Below are 21,733 nucleotides of genomic sequence, written 5' to 3'. Positions count from 1 at the left end.
CCCAATAGAGCAATGGGGGCCAATTGGGTCATCGGGGTCAACAAAATTTGATAAATTACAGCCGTTAGATGAAGCACATTTTTTGTCTTCAATAAATGGCAAGTGGGGGACTAAAATGAAAAAGACAGAAGCTTTTGAATGAGCAACAGACTAATTGGAGAAACGAGTGTCGGTGGGGTCCACACAACTGAGATGATTCTCCGTGTGCCGTGTGGTGTGTGGATGATCATGATGCATCTGCGTTATTTATTTATTCATTGACCTGGTTGAGTGATTTATTAATTGCTTGATAATTTTTAATCTGGATTCTAATTTCTAATGATGGTTGGTGAACCGTTTTTGTAAAAATGATTCACAAAAATGCTTTAATGGTTTATTATTATAATTTTTCTTTGAAACTTTTTGTCTTCCACGGATCACTTATTATTTGTAAATTTTCAACTTTGTTTTCATTTTTTTTTTTAAAAAAAAAATTCAGTTTGACGTCATGAGTTACATATTAAAAATTCATACGTTGGGAGTATTATAACAAAACCCAGTTGATTATTCTTTCAATAAAATAATGAAAAGTGACGGAGAGTGAAATTGCCAGCTAACCAGGAAGCTACGCCACCGCCAGGTTGAAGCTGGAGCTGGTGCCGATCGGGTTTTATTCAAAGAAAGGTCAGCATTTGCCACTTTGCAGCAGACAGCCAACCAGTGCACACCACATGGCACGTGCTTTTTATCCTGTCCATCTTTTAAGATTTAGACTGAATTGACTTTCAACTTTGAAAGAATCTTGAACTCAGCGATCGCGTCTCCAAAAACGAATTATGTTTGCCAGCTACCACCAGGGCAATCTTCTTCTTTTTTTCTTTTTCACTAAAATAATATTCCAATTTGTTATCATTAGTATTCAATCAAAGTTCATTAAACGCTTCCATACAAGGAAGACATATATAAGACGTTATTATATGTAATATAGGAACTCGATCAGGTGACGTGTAATACAAGGCCTTAATTCCAATGAGCAATGAAACCGCAGCATAAACTGTTATTTTATTAATCTATACCACGAAAACTTGATTGAATAGGCGTTAGTGGCTCTCGCTCGAAACTTTCAGTACACGTGTGTAGATAAGAATTTGATGCAAGTTTTCATCCATCATCCCAAACTCAATGGAAGAGTATTGACGGCAGTCATTATGGCAGACGAATCTTGTTGAGTTTTCAACTTCGAAATTTAGCACGCGTGTACTCAAAAAAAGGGGGGAAGTAGAGAGTTTCATTCCAATTGATAGTTTTCTAGCAAGACGCGTAGCCATGAGTAGACATGCATAGAAATATATATTAAAAGAATAAAATTGATTTTAAATCGAAGTTGAGTTTTGTGGGCTCACAGATCACAATGATGAATGATGATGCTGCTGCCTCAATAGAGGATGACATATGCAATGACGGTTAAGTGGATGGTGAAATGAGAATTGATTTCCATGAAAACGACCATCATCTTCTTTGTGGTCTCGCCTTGACATTCCCTGCCCTGCCGTCTCTTGTTTCTTTTACCTTTTCAACCATATTAAATATATTAACATTCGTGTTATCACACAATATGCAATAGTAGCCACAGAAAGTAAGACCCTTCTTGAATCCTTAAGCAACCATCTCAGCTACACTAACCAAAACTGTTTTAAAAAAAAATTCCAGTAGCAGATTCAGAATCAGTGGCATTGAGATCTTATGAACAGGTCCTGGAGGATACCGCAAAACATATGCTTAAAACATGAGTCACGTACCATACGATAATCTCAAGCCAACAGCTGGAAGAATTTGATACAAATTAGGATCACCCGAAAGGAATGTCATCAGTGAAAATATAATGCAAGTTTAGCTACGATAGACTGTGAACTATGGAGGAAATAATTAGCTTGGCTTTCTGAATAATTTCGCATGCATACTTGAATTGCGAAATAAGGCAGCTGCAGGATCTATGTTAGGAAACACCGCCACTGGAGTACTATCTTGGGTATTGATTCCTTTGTCTCCCATTGTTCCAGAGATTAAGATATTACCGTTTAGAGTGTATCAAAATTTTAGACAGTACCCGTCAAACATTGAATAAGGGAGACGGTAAAAACCTGAGAATATGAAAGGAAGTACGAGGTCAATCTTGAAAAAGCATGAAACTCTCAATATCACAGACAAAATCATCTGTCTTTAGATTTCACGGGAACTCCTTTGTAAAGTGGCACACGATCTTTCAATGCATCGCGTCGGGGCCGTGCCACCTTATTGTTAGGGTCAAAAAGTAGGACTTCTTCAAATGCCTTCAGAGCTGATTTCAAATCTTTCTTCTTCTCATAGGCATCACCAAGGTTGTTCCAAGCTGTGACATAGCCCGGTTGTAGCTTTACAGCTGTTTCAAACTGAGAGATTCCTTTATCGAGCTTTCCTTCACGTACATAACTGACACCAAGGGCATTGTAAACCTGCCCAAACATTGTTACGTTAAGAAAATACAAGACGCATGTTGGATGTCGCACCTCTTTAACTGATATATAAAATACTTCGCCTCCTTTTGCTGATAGACAGTAAGGAAGTTTCTTATGGGTTTCATGAGGCAGTTTAACTATAATGCTAATTTTTTTTTTAAAAAAAAAGCTCTACTGCAGAATGAGAACGAAAATGAAGCCCTTTTGAGAAAGAAAGAGATAGAGAGACCAACCATTGCATTGGTCAAAGCTTATAACCATACCACTGTGAACTTGACCAAGCAATTCATAAGGCAGAATAGGCTCAACACACGTGACAAGACGATGATAGGTGCATCAAACAAAATCCTTCATGCTAAATTGATATGGAAAGCCCATGGTATGACCATACCTGGGCAAGATCTTGATCGTCTCCATCCCATTTTTCAATCGCTTGAAGTAAGTACTTAGTAGCAGCCGGGTAAAATTTCCTTCTCAACATCACCGCGCCTAATTCAAAATACTCAGTTGCACTAGCATCACCACTTCTCACTTGCTCCTGATATTGAGAAACATAGAAAAACAGGACACTGTTAGGAAAAATAGTTTTCAGCCTTGACAAGTAGATCCAGAAAATGATAGGAAGGCTGTCTAGGGAATGTCAATGATAAATATTATATATTGTATTTTTCAAAATACCACAATGAAAGAACACGGGCTCTCACTTGCAATTCTTTAGCTGAAAGGTCAAGTTCTCTACGGACAAGAACTTGACGAATCACAAAAAACGTTCCAACTCCAAGCAATCCTAATAGTAAAAGCAGATAAGATAGTTGAATTCCCAATTCGAATAACTCCCCAATTTCATAGACTGCGTCCATTTGGACATTTTCACTTGCATTTGCCACTCGTGCAGAGATCAACCATGAGGAGGACCCAAATGAAAACGCAGATGCCAAAATTATAAGCCTTTTTACATTTTTATCCCTGATAGCCAAAAGCTTCCTCATAGAATCTGCAATATGGTACTGATATTAAAAGGTGACCAACAAAGATAATGTGCTATCTCTCTTAAATCCAACATAAACCACACAACACTGACAGTGAGCCCATAAACTCAGATGCTTAGTTAAAAACATCAAAGGCAAAATAGAGAATTACTTTCAAAATTTGTTGGGAGACATGTTTCCGTTGCCAACTCCCTTCGATCCATCTGCCTTCAACGATAATGAAATTAAATATTAGAAACTAAAATTGTAGTAACACGAAAATTAACCAAGTTCTATCGACAGATAGTTCATCTCAAATAGAAACAAATGCACATGTAAAGTAAGTATCTCAAGGTACAACGTTATAGGGATTTATAGTCTCATTCTTACTTCCTAAAAAATTTAGACCAACCAAGTTCCAATATTTGGCATTTTAATTAGTAAATCAACATTTTTGATAATTTGACACCATAAAAACTAGCAGGCTCATATCTGAAAAATGAATTACATGAAAAAGGGGCGTGTCATTCATCTTGCGATTTTACTTGAGCTGCCACTTACTGTGGGTTTTGTAGTAAATCCATGTTTTCTTTTTTTATGGTTATTAATAAAACTGATGAGGGTATCTTTAAAACTGTAGTGCTTTAGCTTAAATTTGAAAACAACAAGTGTTTGGTAAACACCCACTTTTTCTCAGCAGCTACTATTTACCACCCAGCCACATGCTTATATTTGACATATATTGATTTTGTTCCACTTAAAAGCCACAATACGTCATTACTAAGCAGACCCTTGATCAACTTTCCCCATAGTGAATCGTGTTATTTTACTTTACTTTTCATAAGTGGTGGGATCCTAGCATTATTGTTCAATGACTTTCTAAACAAGGTAATCATTCGTATACCAACAATTAACTGAGAAATTTATGACAAATAGATTCTCACATTTCAACGAAAAGATTGCTGGTGAAAGATAGATACACTTATGCACAAGTTCACTGTAATTTTCATTATATACGTTTCAGAAAATAAATAAATTCTAGAAAAACTAGCTATCCTTGAAGAACAAACAATTGTCACAAGAACATACCTGCAAATAGCAACATCTAGTAACCTTCAGTGCACAACTCGCCCTTGCGGTTGTTGAAACTGGTGCATTAAAGTGGTGAAAGATAGCCTGTAAGAATAAATTGAATCATTAAGAGAAAAAATAATGTGATAAATCTCTAACAGAGGGAAAAAAAAATCTTGCAGAGGGAAAATGAAGATATTTGTGCGTGACGAATTTTCCTGACCATATTCATCAAAATGAATGTCAAGAAAGAATTCACAAAATGTTAGCTTAAGAATTAAAGTTTGATAATGTAAACAAGCTCAAGTAACACGATTTTCAAATTGATCACAAAACAAAATATCCTGAAAAATCTCATTTTACCATATAATATAATTGCAGCTATGATGAAAGCCGCTACATTTATGGTTGAGCACATAAATTTAAGTTTACTACTACTCGACAAACAATTTATATTAAATCAAGCAAAATGAAGCGAAAATTACAGATATCGTTGGGAATTAAGTGTGATTAATTACCTGAAGTGGGAGATTTTTGGGCTTCGAGTTCAGAGAAAGCAGATAATTCGAATGAGAAAGTGGAAATAAATTGGTTGTTTGGAGAAGCATCATTTTTTTATTTTTTATATATATGAAAGTGCTTCTTCAAAGCATCAACTGTTTGTTTCTTTTTTGTTTCTGAAGAGGTGTTTCTGGCGAAGCAATTCTCAGTCCGAGTTAGTTACTGGTTCAAGATAAAGTCTCTTCGCAGACTGGTTGATAAAATAAATAATAATAATAATAATAAATAAAATAAGGCCGTGTTTGGTATCATGACTCTTAACTCGTCATTTATGTCCGAAGTCCAAACGGAACCGCGAGGAGTCGCGTGTTTTATTTTCCACTTTTTATGAGCAACTATTAATTTTGTTCAATCCATATCGCACATAACACAATTAATGAATCAAAGGTCATTTTGTCGATTGAAAGAAATATTTGAAAAATGATGGTAAATAATATTTAATTGTGTTTTTATTTTTGTTTGAACTTTTTTTATTACTTAGTCTAATGATAATCCAATTATCTCTTCATCCATATAAGCAGAATTCGACTGTTCGAACATACACCCTCTTGGGTGGAGACCTGCAATAGTTTATTATCAATTTTAGCATCACATTATATATAAATTAGTTCTCTTTTTTCTTTCAAATGACAGTTCATAAAAAATAATAATAAGAGAGAAAGTCTTTCAAATGCAATACCGATTAATTAATCATCACAGCCTCTTTACATAGTTGAGAAAATTCAGTTTTTCAAGATAATTGGGCATCATAATGTCGGCAGATATAAGATTGCAAGTGGTACAGCCTGCCTCTGTGCCTTGTATCAGTTGAAAGTTGATGAGATGGAGTCTAAAATTTGAGTATTTGTATTTTGTCCGATTCATCTGTAAAATCCTTCTTCAACGCTGCCCATGAGAACAAAACCTTGTCGTGTGCTCTTCCGCCAAATCCAATTCAATCGTTCAACTTTTGATGTTGTCCTTTCAACAAACTGCTCCATGAATGATTCTGACTACATTAGTCCAGCCGTTGCTTCGTGTGCCCATAACAACCCCAATTGATCCTTGTTAGTCTCGCACGTAAAATTCTCCTTCACTCATGATCCTCTTGGAGCTTAACCATTTGAAGAATGTAATCTGTTTTGGTAAGTGACCTTCTTCTGGGTTTCCTCCAATGATCCAAAAAAGTTAGATAAAATATTTGAAACATTATGTGTATCTCTTTCGACTAACCATTCATCTTTAAGATGAACATCAACATCCCTGTATAATTTGTGTAGACCAAGAATATCAAAAACTAATGAGTAAAGAGAAATAGATGGTACATTAACAAAGTAAATCATTTTGTGAGGTAAAGGCTCTACCGCGTTATATTTCATTAAGAATGGAGGATGATCGGGCAATTAAAAAAACGAAACATCAATACCTTCTCAAGGCAAGGACTTCATAGTTTCTTCGCAGGTAATCAGCATGCTTTGTAAGAGCTTCTTGTGCATAGTCCCTACCCACAGTTCTCACTGCCGCAGCATTTAGCAAATTTTCCAAAGACCCATGCTTTTTCAAAAGCTTTAGGGCAGTCTTCCGGCCAAATCCAGGAACCACATGTTGGATTCCTGGGACTCCATCAACGTCATCACCCACAATGCATCCTACACAATTATAGCTCTTATGAGGTTAACATGATATACAACAATACAGCAAGTGGTTCATAAAGGTGAGGGCAGCCATCACAGTATGAAAATACAAACAATGCACCGACTACTTACTAAGGCTCAATTCAGAGTGCGGATCACAATTATATTGAGCAATGTAGTGCTTTAGTGTATAAAAAGACCAACGATCCAAGTCTTGCAGAGGCATAACTAATTGCACATCTTCAGAAATCAACTGCTTAAAATCTTTGTCAGGAGAGGCAATAACAGCCCGGTAACCTTTCTGCAAAACTTGCCCTACAAGTGTTGCTATGACATCATCTGCTTCATGGCCTTCAATTTTAACAACCTGCATTTGCTTGTATTTCAATAATAAAAGATGGATCCAACCACATTTCTTTTTATGCATGTATGGATCTGTACTCTCTTTGGTCACAAGGGAATACAAAAATATGAAAACAACAAATTTTTCATATTAAATGAAAATTTCAAGTAAGAATCACCATTTCATTCCATTCTTCATCTTAAAAGGATGGTCGTTAGTTGTTCATCTATATAGAGATTTTTTTTTTCTTTTTTTGGTTAACGTTGAAGGAAAGTTATCAGCTAAAACCGGTTTTCAGCCCATTCAGTAACATGCAAGTTAGCAGTCTCTTTAGAATTTGAAGAGTACTAAAAATAAACTACAATCTGTTTGTCAGAATCCTTCACAATTTACCAGATGAGAACAAATTTAACAAATACTTCAATGCTTACACAGTTGAAATGAAGCTAAACAAGCATAAATAAGAAGCTTCACTCACCGGCACATTGCATTTTCCAAGAACATCTAAAATGAACTGATGTGACCTCCCAACACGTCCCCTTGAGAATCTTTGAGAAGCCGTTAATTGTCTCAAAAATTTTCTCCTATGAGCTTTATATGAAGGTAATAACTGTCTACGATGCTCAGTACCCCCTTCTCCATCAAAAACCTGCAATTGAAAACAGCATTTCTGAGTCACAAACATTTGAAAGCACGGCAGCTCTACTAAACAACCAGTGATTCCATTCCAAAGTGGCTGCAGATTAAAAGCTATGGCACCTTAGTTCCAAACACGATCATATCCTTAAGCACAGTACGAACGTAGTTAAAGCATACGAAGTATGCTTTATAATTATTTAAAGCTGTAATGTTTAAAGTACTTTTGCTATATAAAGAAGAAGAAAAAAAGAGCTTAGCTTACAGCAATAACAGGGTCCGCATGGCTAACTTGATCAAAGAAAAGAGATAGCCAACGACCAAAAGATTGTAAACTGGGCCTGCTTCCTTCATAACAAAGTGGATTAACGTCTAAGAAGAAGACCCTTTTCTTACTTTTAGTTTTCTCTAAACCGTTTCCACAAAAATCAGCTTTCCCCAACAATTGCCTGCCAACTGTTCGATCAAATGACCCAGAGATAACGGTCGTTTTTGCCTCCACTGCTTCAGTTTTCGTCATTCTCTTTCTGGGTTTGATGATCAAAATGGATTTAAATGGATTGATGGGGAGACGGGGCTTGATGTTGAGGTGGATAGGCACAGCAACTTCAATCGTGTTTATCATCATCGTCTGCGTAGCTGGTATTGCACCATTAAAAAAAACAAAACGAGACGCAAGTGACTGACTGTTAAAATGGTAACAACGTAATTATTTTATCAGATTCAAAATAAATATAGTACATAACGAGTTCCCAAAAATTATTCTATATATATATATTCTACGCAATAATTTTCAGTAAAACAATTTTAGCCTACAATCATGCAGCAAGCATTCAGTTCTATTCTATGCAATGACGTGCTCAAATTATAAACCACATGACATAAATTAATTTTTTTAAATTTGATAATTTTTATCAATAAATCATAATTAAACTAAAATTAATAGATTAATTTAATAAAAAAGATAACAAAAATAATTGGTAATTTTCCAAATAAACGTATAAATGTTACTGGATTGTTATTCAAAGATATAGAGCTTGTACTAAAATTAATTTAAATCTATAATTCATATCGTTGATTTGGATTTATTATATTGATGCCAAAATTTGGATCGACGATTGGAATTGAGAAAGAGTTGTTTTACTTGTAGAACAAGTTATGAGAGAGTTTGATGTCTTCGGAATTACCATTGTTAAGAGTAAAAAGCTCAACAATTAGAATTGTACAAAAAAACAAAAAACCATTGGGGATTGCTAGCTTGTTAGTGCCATAGATCCTGATGCTTAAGTTAGAGATGGAGAGTGACACGATAACAAATAAATAATAAGATATATAAAAAAGAGTAAGAGAAAGACTTGGAGGATATTGCACCCTCGTGTAGTCTACCTATTTTTCTCCTATTCTTTGAGTGATGACCTCTTTATATAAGATATATAATTAGAAGTATAAAAAAAATAGGAAAACTTATCTCTTATCTTATAAAATTCAAGTTTGTTAATAAATTAAGACTTGCATTGTTTTATCCTATTTAGATTAGAACATGTTATTGGATTCGGGTCTTCCAGCTCTAGGGATAATTCATTTTTGTCATCAGGTTGAGCTTGGTAAAAATATTGGTATAACAGAAGCCCTCTAGTTTATAATATAAACAAGTGAATGTTGTAAATTGATATAATTTATAGTATGTTAGATTTTCTTATTATCTCGTGTTATATGACATGAAGACATTTTAAGTATTATGAATGAGAAAATCTCGAATGACATGAGGAAGTTTTGAATGACATGAAAACAATATGAACGACATAAGGAAATCTTGAATGTCATGAGAATAACTCAAATGACATGAAGAGTTCTCAAATGTTACGAGGACAATTTAAATGACATAAGGACATATCAAATGTCACGAGGATAATTTAAATGACACAAGGAGATCTCGAATATCGTGATATGGACCATAAAATTAAAATAATGCTACAATATGAGTCCTAAAATTTAAATAATTTCACGATAAGGGCAATTAATTTAAGATAATGGCGCGATAAGGGCCATAATTACTATAAAAATGATGCTGCAACAAGAGCTTGCAAATTATATCGCGGTAAGGGCTAAAAGAGAAAAATAACACCGCGATTATTGTTTGCAGGATATTGTGGCCTTTTCAATATACCTATTTCTCTTCCTCCTTTGAGTGATGACCTCTTTATATATGAGAGATAATAAGAAGTATAATTAAGTTAGGAAAATTTGTCTATTATCTTGTAGGATTTGAGTTTGACAAGATTTAAAACTTGTATTATTTTATCTTATTTAAATTAAGACATGTTATTAGATTTGGGTTAAGGGGCTCAAGAGACCATTTATTGATGTCATTTGATCGAGTTTTGGTAAAAATATGGGCATAATATATTGATTGAGTAAAGTCTCGACGATTTGAATTTCATTCATACCTGTAAGTAGAAAATTTAATTTTCAATAATATCATGATAATAATAAAAATACAAGAAAAAGGAAAAAGAAGAAGGAATAAAAGACAAAAATTATTCTTTTATTTTTTTATTAACAAGTCTTGGTTGGGTTAGTGGTCCGCTCTTTAAATCTCCCTAATATATATGAAAATTTATTTTATTTTCTTTATTGAGCTTCAATATGTACTTTGAGATATGTTGGGCTTCAGTTGCACATTTATATTTCAGTGTTGTATATAATTGTTTTTTCAAAAGAATTTTTTAGCAAGGTTTAGCCCAGACTATTGACACCTTCGCTATAAAGTTCTCAAGTTTAGTTTATGGATAAACAAAAGAAAAATAAAAAACACGAAAAAACCAAACCAAACAAACACAAGTCATCACATTCACCGGTAAAGTAGTTGAATCCTCCGCCCAGTTTCGATACGCTCTAGAAAGAAAATCAACTAAACCAAACCATTCATTTCAAAATAATTTTTTAATAGAGACAATAACAGATTGACCCTTAAACTTTAACACAATGACAACTAGAGACATACTATTTAAACTATTTAAAATATTGTACCTAATTCCTTACTGAACACAGAAATCCAGATGTGCTTATGCTCTGCTTCTCCCATTTTTATTTTATCCTCCCTTAAATAACATCCCGAGTCCCATAATTAATAATCCGCCTGTTTTCTTCCTTTCTTGCGGGTTCTCGAGTTTGCTAAATGCTAATGCAGTATTTGTCATGTGGGGCTCACTTGCGTGTTGTGACAGGATTATTATACAGAAGATTTGAAAACTGTATCTTTGTTTGTAAATTTGGAAAAATATAGGGCTACTGGTATTATTAGGCATTTATAAATGAAACCATAGCATTTCTGCAATTCTGCTGCACACTCACAATTCGCGAAGGCCAAAGGCACACACTTAAGAGCTTAAAAATCATCGCCAAAAATGGCTCACCTTCTCCAAACAACCTTTCTTCCTTCTTCGTCCCCGTTAATTCGGCAAAACCAGACGTACATTCTCCGGATTTCAGGCTCCAGGACCCGAGTGAACGCCAAGATCCGCGAAATCTTCATGCCCGCTTTGAGCTCCACCATGACCGAAGGCAAGATCGTTTCGTGGGTCAGGTCCGAGGGAGACAAGCTCTGCAAAGGCGAAAGCGTTGTCGTTGTTGAGTCCGATAAGGCCGACATGGATGTCGAGACGTTTTACGATGGCTACCTCGCTAAAATCATGGTCGATGAAGGCGGTGTCGCTTCCGTCGGCTCCGCCATCGCTTTGTTGGCTGAGTCAGAGGATGAAATTGCCGAGGCTCAAGCTAAGGCTGCTGCCAGTGGGTCTCCTTCATCGCCTGCATCGGAGACATCGAATAGTGCAGCTGTTGTCGCCGCCGTTCCACACCCACAGCTGGAGAAAGTAAAACTTGCAGAACCTGCGGCGGTTACGGTGGGGTCCGCGGTGCATCCGGCGTCGGAGGGAGGGAAGAGGATAGTGGCTTCACCGTATGCGAAGAAATTGGCGAATGAATTGAAGGTGGAGCTGGCCAGAGTAGTGGGGAGTGGGCCCAAGGGGAGGATTGTGGCCAAAGATGTAGAGGCGGCGGCGGCGGCGGCAGCTGGTCCGGCGGCTTCTGTGGCGGCGGCTGGTCCGGCAGGTATTGAGCTGGCAAGTGTGGTGCCTTTTACAACAATGCAGGGGGCTGTTAGTAGAAACATGGTGGAAAGTTTAGCTGTTCCTACTTTCAGAGTTGGTTACACTATTACTACTGATGCACTTGATGCTTTGTATAAAAAGGTCAGATTTTTCACATTATTTTCGTGCTTAATAATGCTTTGCTATTAGTTTCTTGGTTCATTGGTCTTAGAGACAGCGTGCATCGGAATGTTTGGACAATTGGTTATTGTTGCTTTAAAATAGAGATTTTGAGAAGTTATGAATCATTGATTCGGGGGTTGTGTTTGTTTTTATAGATCAAGTCCAAGGGAGTTACAATGACAGCATTATTGGCAAAGGCGACAGCACTTGCTTTGGTTCAGCATCCTGTTGTGAATTCTAGTTGTAGAGACGGTAATAGCTTTATCTACAAAAGTAGCATTAATATTGCTGTTGCTGTGGCTATAGATGGTGGGTTGATTACACCAGTGCTTCAGGATGCTGATAAGGTATTCTCTCTTTCTAGTGTTCCATTTACTTTTATCTCCCTTCTGGTTAGAATTTGTACTGAATTGCGGGAGGGGTCTCCTCTATTGTCTTTTAGGCTGACATCTATACTTTATCAAGAAAGTGGAAGGAGTTGGTAGATAAGGCCCGTGCCAAGCTGCTGCAACCTCATGAATACAATACAGGTTTGCAAAATATGACTGTCTGAGATGGTCTCTTTGGAAATATTTTTTTTATAGGAAGTCTCTTTGAAAATATTGGTACTTATATTTATGTTATTGAGTGTATGAGAATATTCTCATTTGCCTGAAATATTTTAATGCCAAATAAAGATTAATTTTATTTATATTAAGATATAATATATCAACTGCTGAGAACCTGAAGATGTAATAAACAAAATTCGTATTGAGTTTGCAGACGCGCGTGCAATATTACAATTTAAAAAAAAAAAAAAAAACTAGCAGTACTGTCATCACTTCATGTTAACTTCCATGAGTTCTCATGCCTACAAAAATATTGGTGACTTTAGTTTTCTATATTATGTAAGTCTGCTTGAGCCTTTATTTCTGACTTTAGGCAGTTTTTGATGAAAAAACAGATATTGATCAGTTTATGCCCCTTTTGTCTTTGCTAGTTTGTTTATTTGCCATACGTCACTTGCTAATATGATTAGCCATGTAGGATGAACTATCACATTGTTGTCCACTCTTTCACTGCTGAAGTAGATTCTGGCTTGTTAATGTTCTTTTATGAGAAACGAGTAGAATGCTTTTGATACTGTTCGTTCAACAATACATTTCTGACATTTAGAATATTTGTAGTGTTAATCCTTCTCTGTGAACTTTCTCTTCCTTGCATAAGGACATCCGAGTTCTTGACCACTTTTTTTGTTTGTCAATCTGTGAATCTCATGCTTTGTGGTGTACCATGGTGATGAGGGTTGTGTAGCTTTAAAATTGTATTTTGCCTTAAAGATATGCCAACAGTCATTGAATTTATTGGATCATAACCAATTTATAAAAGCTAACTATGATAAAGTAATACTTGGGCTTTCTTCAACAAACTATTCCCAGTTCTTGTGGCCTGTGTCTCTTTTGTTCCATAAAATGCTCACAATTGTGTTGTTAAGTCTCTGTAGCTACTTGACTACCCACGAAAAAAGAAAGTCAGATCTGCCATGAACTTTCAGATATCTGCTCATTATTTTTATTTTGCTTCTTTTGCAGGAACTTTCACTCTCTCCAACCTTGGTATGTTTGGCGTTGACCGCTTTGATGCCATTCTACCACCGGGAACGGTAGGAGTTTCTACTCAATATGAATATTTTTCCAATCTGCCATATTCTCTGCAAGAGGCAGATCAATTTTGTATGGATTGATTAATATGATAAGAGTACTTTATGGTTATTTATTTATTTTATTTTATTTTATGCAGGGAGCAATTATGGCTGTGGGAGCATCTGAGCCCACAGTTGTAGCAACCAAGGATGGTCAGATTGGCATGAAGAACCAGATGCAGGTATAAACATGTTTTTTCATTATGTTCTGAAAAAGGTATTTCTTTGTTCAGTGTACTTAGACCTAATGCATGGATTCTTAATTCAAAAACTTGCAATATTTCTAGGTAAATGTTACAGCTGACCATCGTGTGATATACGGTGCTGATTTGGCTTCATTCTTGCAAACCTTGGCGAAGATTATTGAGGATCCCAGAGATCTTACCTTCTAGTCTAACATACGTATCACAAACACATTCTTCTTCAATAGTCAGATATCCTTTCCTCCTAGCATGTTCCAGCGCTCATGTTTCTCTAGTCATTAATCCTTGATCTTGATAGAGTGAAGTCATGCAGGAAAAACTTGCAAGCTAACCATCTGTGTTCAAAGTCCTATAATTAACAGGAATTTTTTTTTTTTTTTCCCAAAGGAGATGTTTATTTCCAATGATTCTTCAGTTAATGTACTGATTTTTTTTTCCTGCCGTCATAAACGAGTGTGTTGTGTTCGCCATTAGTTTTGGGCTGTTTATTCTTGTCATAGTGAACAAATTTTCTTCATCAATTATATGTGAAGTTTAAACATGCTTTATTATGTCATAGCTTTATTGTTCATCAGACTGAAATCAATGGATTGAATAAAAAAAATTTCCTCTCCAAGAAGTGCTTATTTTGATTTGTTATGGGAAAATTTATTTCTAGAGTCAAGTCTGGCTTGCAGCTTCTGGTTGAAAAGAAAATGTGAATTATGTTTGGAAATGGCTTCAGTTCTTTAACTTGCCACTTGTATTTGAATTAGGGGAAAATGAAATTGAAACTACTATCCTGTACCTGCTACGCGTAATATATATAAAAAATCTTCATATGTGATAATTTTTACATCAGGCTTACAGAACCGCCATACTTGTGCTTTTCGTTTACATGATAGTAGGGATACATCAAAACTCAAATAATCATCATATGTATAGAATGCTAGTGCTACTGCTAAGTAAAATATAACGCGGAGGCAAGGCAATGTTGTGTTGAGGAGTATCATTTTTTATCATCCAAGTGTTTATCTTGCATTCAAAAGCATCCGTAGCACGCTCTTCATCTTTGGCCTTGCTTCAGGCGAGACACTAACGCAGGCAACAGCAACCTTAAGAACAGTAAGCATCTGGCTCCTGACGGCAAGTGATGTTCTGCTAACATTGAAATCGAGGATGTGATCCAACTTATCTTGCTGTGCTGAGTTACGTAGTACCCACTTGGCTAATTCATTACCCTGGTTAACTGCAGTCTTTCCTGTCAGCAACTCCAGAAGAATAACTCCAAAGCTGTAAACATTCCCCGCCATTGTTACCCTCATTGTGTAAGCATACTCTGCAACGAACACAATAGAGCCCTCAACAAAGGCTAAACAGCATATTTGAAACCATCCAATAGACAATATTGGAATTACATGATTTTCAATTTTGTTGTGTGTGGGGGGTTGGGGGAAGATGCATTTAAATGCAAGTAATTGACTGAAAAGCACTCTTTGACTATAAGATAAGGAGAAAGGTTTACCTGGAGGAATATAGCCGACTGACCCAGCAACTGTGGAGAGGCTGCCAGTGCTCTTTGAGGGATCAATCACTTTGCAGAGCTCAATATCTCCAATTTGTGGCTCTTTCAGTGACTTAAGGAAAATGTTTCTGGTAGATAAATCGAGGAGGAGAATTGGATTAGAGGTGAATCCATGTAGAAAAGTGAGACCCTGAGCTACTCCAACTGCTATACTATATCGGCTAGCCCAATCTAAAGCATTTTCCAGGCAGCCATGAAGAACATCAAAAAGGGTACCCTTTGGAGCATATTCATAGAATAGATATGCACTATCCGAAGCCAAAACATAAGCCAGAGGCGTCATGACATTTGAGTTGCTCAGCTTCCCCAAGACCTCTAGCTCTTTGTCGAATTTATGATGGCTACCCAGTTGGAATATCTTGTCACTCCAGTTAAGCTTCTTAATGAAGTAGCTCATTCCAGAAGGCATGACAGCTTTGTAATAGGTTGAAAACCTAGTTTTGAGCTCAACGTTCAGAGGATTAGCTACTGCTTCCATGGCTTTGGTGAAGTCAATATTTGACCTGTGTATTCCATTTCCTGTCAAAAGGTTGCCTTGAATGACCTGAGGGGAAGAAATATCTTCTCCTAATTGTAAATGCTCATCTTTAACCCTGTAAAAGCGCCTTGAAATTGATAGAACAAAGATTGAGACTACCCCAACAGCAAGAATAGCAGCTGCAAGGGCAATAACAATAGGCACAACTACTGATTTTCTTCTCTTTTCTGGGGAAGTGTCTGGTGCTGTTACATTGATGAGTTTCAGGTTTCCCCTTGTGTCAACCGAAACCCACTTACTGAACTGGGGAACAACCCCCGACAATTGATTATTAGTAAGTAACAGCTGTGTCAGGGTTGGCATTTGAGCCAGCAATTGTGGAATCTCACCTGAGAATCTATTGTTCGAGAGATCCAAAACTTCTAACCCATTCAGCCGAGCAAATGTGGTTGGGATGGGTCCTTCAAAGAGGTTGCTGCTCAGATTTAAAGCAATCTGCAGTCTTGGTGGCATCATTGGAATTGTTCCACTTAGTTGATTTCCTCCGAGTTGGAGTTCTATCAGAGAACGCATGTTCGTGATAGAGTTGGGTATTGAACCGTTGAGATTATTTTGCCGTAAGTTCAAGTTTACAAGATTTGTCAAGTTTGAGAGGAAAGAAGGTATTGAACCACTCAGTGAATTCCAGCTGATGTTCATTGTTGACAACAATTTAAGTTGAGAAAATTGACTGGGGATCTCTCCACTGAGCTTGTTGAGTTGAAGATTCATAACTTGAAGGATCCCAAGAGAACCCAATTGTATCGGCAATGAACCGTTGAGTTCATTTTGAGCCAAATTCAAGAGGGTCAAACTTCGACAACTGCCCAGTTGCTGAGGTATCATTCCAGTAAAGGAATTGTTATCCAGCTCCAAGTAAGTCAACTTCTCAAGACTCGTAAATGTTGTAGAAGGGATCTCCCCAATGAGCAAATTGCTTCCCAATCTCAACCTCACCAAGTTAGGAGACATGTTCTGAGGAAGTGAACCCTCTAACATGTTAACAGACAAATCTATAGTCTGCAAATTGGGATGTGACAAGAGGTCTATTGGAATCACCCCCAACAATTTATTATAACTAAGATCTAAATTCCTCAGAAACCTTGTGATTCCACCAGGAACTGGACCAGAAAATTTGTTCTGATTTGCAGCAAAACGCGATAATGTTGTTATGCTAGCAAGGCTTGTGGGAAGTCTACCATCCAAGTTATTGGCAGAGAGAATTAGAACTTCCAATTTGGAAAGTTCTCCAATTCTATCAGGAACAGACCCAGAAAGATTATTAGCACTAAGATCAATCAAGGTCAAATTCCTATAATCAGCAATTCCTTTAGGAATTTCACCGTGGAATGCATTCCCAGAAAGTACAAGCTCCTCTAAAGCCTTGGTTTTTCCAAGATTGATAGGAAGAAACCCATTAAACTTATTCTTACTAAGATTCAAACTTTTGAGACTAACTAGCTCATCAAATTGTAAGTTAATGTTTCCATTCAAATTATTGCTAGAAAAATCCAAGACTTCTAATCCAGCAAAGCCATTAAAAGTAGGCAAAGAAACTAACTCATTCTTGCTAAAATTCAACAGCTTCAGCCCATCAATTCCTCCACAGCTTTGCATGAACTCATTGGGAATTGAGCTCAACTGGTTGTCAGAGACATCAAGAGACTGCAAAGAACCAAGCTGACACACAACAGGCAAAACGTCTGAGCTTGAGATACCAAAGCCAGATAAAGATAGCCGAGTTATCAGAGAGTTGCTGCAATTAACACCTTTCCACGAACATGGGTTTGGCTCATTGTTCACATCCCATGATGTAACCGAACTGTTTAGAAGCCGGGAAAGTTTGATCATGGTGCTTGTTTGGTTTGAAGAGAGTTGACTCACCACAAAAGAACATAACAAGAAGAAGAAAGACAAGATTATTATGTGTATGTTTTGGATAGGCCTGTGCGTCATTTTAGCTTAGCAAGGGAGCGTCGAGATTTGAATTAATACTGTGCGTTTTTCTTATCTTTCAGGTGTGGGGAGACAGAAGAGGAAGGGGCAGAAGAACGACGACAAGGAGGAAAAGCAGGCATAGAATAGAAAATTTGTTTAAGGTTTGGTGTTTTTTTTTTTTTCGCCTTGGATGGAGGGAAGATTTATTGCAGAGATTGAGAGACGTAAAAAATGCATTTAGGTCCTTTGTTTTGTTATAAATTTTGGCAAGATCTCGCAATATAGTATGTTTTTAATAGGTCATGGTGAACAAGTCCAAAGTAAAGTCTATTTAATTGATCCAGCGGCTGCCGGCTTAGCGTTTGCCATGCCTGCAGCCTGCTATTCATTTACATGGTACCTATTATATTAAAATCCAAGACATCTTAATTTTGAATGCACTCTTAATAATTTTAAATTTAACTAATTATATCAATTTTTAAATTATATTTCTAATATAACTAGTAATTTTCAGAGCTGAATCAGTACTTTTCTTTTATGATGAGGTGTAGTGTCCACAATTATAATTTTATTGAGCGCTAGCTAACGGCAGTTGATGAAATTCGATTAGAATGGACTTTATTGTTAAGTTTTTAAAAACTTGAGAGACATTTAATAAAGAATGAGAATATTCTATTTTTTTTGTAGTATTTTACGAACAATCAAGGGGTTGACTGTATTTTGCCCTCTCGGTAAGAAAATGGTTGTTTCGTTTCGTGCGTGTTGTTGGGAGTGGAGTTGAGTAGACTGGAGACTGCTACCGCGAAGACCTGACTGACAATAACGTGGGACCCACCTTTTTAAAAAAAAATTCTAAATTTGATTTTTTGACTTTTGACTAAAATTGCTTTTGGACGGAAAACTCGTTACCCACACTTCGGTCTAGTCTTCTTCCAAAGTGAGAAAATGAAGATATTTTGCATGATGAAGAAGATGATATCGACACGGCACATTTTACACCTCTCACCGTGTAATTTTCGTGGGATTATTCGGTTCATATCGTGTTTTGTATTTTATTAAAGGGTCTCTAAATAATTATTAAAGAAAAAATAATTATTTAAATTATTAATTAACTCCTATTAAAATTTATAAAAATAGTAAAAGTTTTAAATTTTAGCTTTGAGAATTATAAAAATACATTCGTAAATTGTGTGTTGTGTGTCGTGTTATATGTTTGATATCCATAACCTCATTGTTATCACCTAATATTCTCCAAATTAGGTCTATATTTTTACGCTCCCAAGCGCTTTTAAGAAGTTGGTATGTGCTAATCAATTTTAAAAGAAAAGGAGGTAGGCAGCTCATCAATCTAAAATCATGACTGGAAGGGAGCATGTTTAAAGCTCTCTCCCGCTTTATCCTATTGGTTCTTGATAGTAATGTACGTTGGTTGGCATTGGCTCGGTGTGCGTATGAGAGCCGGAGGGAAAATTAAAAAAAAAAAACACGAAATTGAAGAACGGCGGACTGACTAAAGGTGATGAGAGCCCACATTGACTGGAATAAATGAATGAACGCGTTTGTGCAAATGACTTTTTGAGTCTTTTGAAAATGACCCGACGAATTGTTTGTTTTTCCATTTAGATAGTGACTTTGACCGCCGGATGATGACAACGGAAAAAAAAAAAGAAAGGAGTTTGGATGAAATTTCAGCCAAGGTTCCTTGTAATTGTGGGTTAAGACTTTCCATCCTTACCTAAAGTTGCAATATCAACATCAAATTAGGGAATGGCTACATACCCTCATTAAAAGAATGAAAAATGAAACTAAGCAATTTGATTTTCATCTTTTCTTGTGTTTCTAAGTTAAGGGAGGGTGGATAAAGTCAAATCAAATTTTTAATTCTTTAGCCTAGTGGTTATAATTCAAACCTTAAAATTGTGAGGCTATAGATTCGAGCCCTCACAATGCATTGTGGGAGTTTAATTTCCTTAATCAATTTAAGTGAAGATAATATTCTTCCTTTCGAAATGTAAGTGGAGTAGATATTCCTCGAATATTAGAGATGGTAAAAATATAATCAATGCTTCATAAGAATTGATGTAAACTAGTTTCAGTAATGGTATGATTTGTAAATATCAGTTGTAATCTCATATAATATAAGTTGTACTCTTAAGCAATAGTCTTATGTACTAAAAAAAATAAATTCTTACCTCCTTGAAATTCAAACTCCTTTTGACTATCAAAATAAAACTATTTGATAACTATTTCGTCATATCCGTATGGGCCTATTAAGAGTACCTTAATAAGGCTTTTCTTTTCATTTTTTCATTATTGTTAAATTTTTGAAAAAATAAAAACTTTCTTTCAAGACTGATATTTTATGCTAAAGTATTGATATTAAGAATAGGTAATAAAAATATTATAAAAATGACAGGTGTAAACTAGTTGTCATATAATGTCACGCCACATCAATTAGGATACAAATTTGTATTTGAATTTTATAAGTTTAACATCACCAAACAGGAGCATGCGATAAAAATTGCAGGGAAGGTGTCAATATTTTGAAATTCAAATTAGTCCTAATAGTAATTCCTCTTAGATAATGATGGGAAAAAAGATTCAATTTAAAACTTGTTGCTTCTCTATCCGACTGATTCTAACGACTGCAAATGTCTTTAAATAAAATTAAGTGAATACCGGGAATATTAATAAAGAAACAGATAAATTTGTTAATCTAGAAACTCTGTTTTTTCTATGATAAAAAATATCACTTATTCATACTTCTAAATAAATTAAACAATTATTTTTGAGGGCCAACCATTTGGGCAACTGGGCTACCGTGTGCCTAAAATGCGAGCCCTCACAAGAGTCAATTGGGCTATGTGTCGTGCCCTTCCATGTGAGATCCAATTAACCATAGGGATGGCAATGGGGCAGGGTGGGGGTGGAGGTGGGGATGCCTACCCCATTTTCCACCCCATTAAAAATTTTTGCCTCCATTTCTTACTCAATTCCTCAATAAATTTAGTGGGTTGGTGATGGAAAATCCCCACGTGGAGAATGATTTCCCCATCTCTACTCCATTCCCCATTTACTTATTTTACAGTAGATATAAAAAAATAATTTTAGTAAATTAAAAATTAGAGACTTAAAATAAAATCATTACCATATTATAAAGTATTGAAATTTTTTTAAAAAATCTCTAAACATTTGAAACAATATCTTAAAATAATATTAAAAATGAAAAATATTTAAAGAGAGCAGCTCCTTAAAAAAGAAAAAAATATAATAATGTTTTAAAGTTGAAAAATATTGTAGGGTTTTCTTTTATTCATATTCTATTTATATTACATAAAAACTAAAAAATTATTAATTGACATTATAGTTGATAAAACAATAATTATTAAATAAGAATTAAAAATATATTTATATATAATTGGGATTGGGATGGGGGTGGGGTGGGGAGTGCAATACCAAACCCCACTCCGTTAATAATTTAGGGATTATTTTTCTCTCACTCCCCACCTCATTTTCCAAAAATTATTAAAAAAATTTTCTATTTAGGGTGGGATTCCATGAGACTCCAAACCCGTGAAAGATTTTGCCATCCCTAATTAACCATTTTGCACCTAAAGAGGTAAAAGAGGATGTTATAAAACAATAATGATATAATATTCCTAAAAAGGACAATAATGATATAAAATTTAATTAATAATTTAACACAATATGAGGCCTGACATAATTATTAGATAATTACTAATGCTAAATTATGTTTACATAATTACTAATTTATGGTTAAAAAATTGATAATTACAAATAACAAACCAGTAACTTTATAAAATTGTAAGTGCAGAGAATTATTACTCTCAATCGTGTGCTAATATTTTATTTGATTGTGATGATTAAAA

General features: G+C 35.6%; 4 protein-coding genes across 5 annotated transcripts; 1 reads left to right on the top strand and 3 right to left on the bottom strand.

The window, feature by feature from the left end:
• Positions 1–1,992: 1,992 nt before the first annotated feature.
• Positions 1,993–5,251, bottom strand: LOC18040412 (tetratricopeptide repeat domain-containing protein PYG7, chloroplastic). Its single transcript, XM_006434563.2, has 6 exons — positions 5,032–5,251; positions 4,532–4,618; positions 3,615–3,666; positions 3,179–3,468; positions 2,866–3,012; positions 1,993–2,471 (listed from the first exon to the last, which is right to left on the bottom strand). The coding sequence occupies exons 1-6, from the start codon at positions 5,122–5,124 to the stop codon at positions 2,190–2,192; spliced, it is 951 nt and encodes a 316-aa protein (XP_006434626.1). The 5' UTR covers positions 5,125–5,251; the 3' UTR covers positions 1,993–2,189.
• A 513-nt stretch (positions 5,252–5,764) lies between these two features.
• On the bottom strand, positions 5,765–8,389 carry LOC18040410 (5'-3' exonuclease). Of its 2 annotated transcripts, none has more exons than XM_006434562.2 (5): positions 7,932–8,389; positions 7,509–7,679; positions 6,820–7,054; positions 6,480–6,702; positions 5,765–6,316 (listed from the first exon to the last, which is right to left on the bottom strand). In XM_006434562.2, exons 1-5 carry the CDS (start codon positions 8,292–8,294, stop codon positions 6,169–6,171), a joined length of 1,140 nt encoding a protein of 379 aa, XP_006434625.1. In that variant the 5' UTR covers positions 8,295–8,389; the 3' UTR covers positions 5,765–6,168. The 2 variants fall into 2 exon arrangements, with proteins under 2 accessions (XP_006434625.1, XP_024038789.1); XM_024183021.1 differs by having other exon boundaries at positions 5,765–6,213.
• A 2,628-nt stretch (positions 8,390–11,017) lies between these two features.
• LOC18040411 (dihydrolipoyllysine-residue acetyltransferase component 5 of pyruvate dehydrogenase complex, chloroplastic) lies at positions 11,018–14,433 on the top strand. Its single transcript, XM_006434560.2, has 6 exons — positions 11,018–11,919; positions 12,096–12,287; positions 12,383–12,470; positions 13,512–13,582; positions 13,720–13,803; positions 13,909–14,433. Exons 1-6 carry the CDS (start codon positions 11,074–11,076, stop codon positions 14,011–14,013), a joined length of 1,386 nt encoding a protein of 461 aa, XP_006434623.1. The 5' UTR covers positions 11,018–11,073; the 3' UTR covers positions 14,014–14,433.
• A 155-nt stretch (positions 14,434–14,588) lies between these two features.
• LOC18042269 (probable leucine-rich repeat receptor-like protein kinase At2g33170) lies at positions 14,589–18,086 on the bottom strand. The gene is made up of 2 exons (XM_006434561.2): positions 15,329–18,086; positions 14,589–15,142 (listed from the first exon to the last, which is right to left on the bottom strand). The coding sequence occupies exons 1-2, from the start codon at positions 17,859–17,861 to the stop codon at positions 14,835–14,837; spliced, it is 2,841 nt and encodes a 946-aa protein (XP_006434624.1). The 5' UTR covers positions 17,862–18,086; the 3' UTR covers positions 14,589–14,834.
• Between the last annotated feature and the right edge of the window lie 3,647 nt (positions 18,087–21,733).

The sequence above is a fragment of the Citrus clementina genome, unplaced genomic scaffold (genome assembly GCF_000493195.1).
Source record: "Citrus clementina cultivar Clemenules unplaced genomic scaffold, Citrus_clementina_v1.0 scaffold_5, whole genome shotgun sequence".
Taxonomy (NCBI): Eukaryota; Viridiplantae; Streptophyta; class Magnoliopsida; order Sapindales; family Rutaceae; genus Citrus; species Citrus x clementina.
This window is presented reverse-complemented; position numbering and strand designations above follow the sequence as displayed.

Excerpts from the sequence above, each read along its gene's own strand:
- LOC18040412 (XM_006434563.2), bottom strand. The coding sequence starts at position 5,124 with ATGATGCTTCTCCAAACAACCAATTTATTTCCACTTTCTCATTCGAAT. Across the intron at positions 4,619-5,031 it reads CCAAAAATCTCCCACTTCAG|GCTATCTTTCACCACTTTAA; the intron begins GTAATTAATCAC and ends TTATTCTTACAG. Across the intron at positions 2,472-2,865 it reads ACGATCAAGATCTTGCCCAG|GTTTACAATGCCCTTGGTGT; the intron begins GTATGGTCATAC and ends ATGTTTGGGCAG.
- LOC18040410 (XM_006434562.2), bottom strand. The coding sequence starts at position 8,294 with ATGATGATAAACACGATTGAAGTTGCTGTGCCTATCCACCTCAACATC. Across the intron at positions 7,680-7,931 it reads ATGCGGACCCTGTTATTGCT|GTTTTTGATGGAGAAGGGGG; the intron begins GTAAGCTAAGCT and ends TTTCAATTGCAG. Across the intron at positions 7,055-7,508 it reads TTGGAAAATGCAATGTGCCG|GTTGTTAAAATTGAAGGCCA; the intron begins GTGAGTGAAGCT and ends AAGCAAATGCAG.
- LOC18040411 (XM_006434560.2), top strand. The coding sequence starts at position 11,074 with ATGGCTCACCTTCTCCAAACAACCTTTCTTCCTTCTTCGTCCCCGTTA. Across the intron at positions 12,471-13,511 it reads ACCTCATGAATACAATACAG|GAACTTTCACTCTCTCCAAC; the intron begins GTTTGCAAAATA and ends CTTCTTTTGCAG. Across the intron at positions 13,804-13,908 it reads GCATGAAGAACCAGATGCAG|GTAAATGTTACAGCTGACCA; the intron begins GTATAAACATGT and ends CAATATTTCTAG.
- LOC18042269 (XM_006434561.2), bottom strand. The coding sequence starts at position 17,861 with ATGACGCACAGGCCTATCCAAAACATACACATAATAATCTTGTCTTTC. Across the intron at positions 15,143-15,328 it reads AGTCGGCTATATTCCTCCAG|AGTATGCTTACACAATGAGG; the intron begins GTAAACCTTTCT and ends TGTTCGTTGCAG.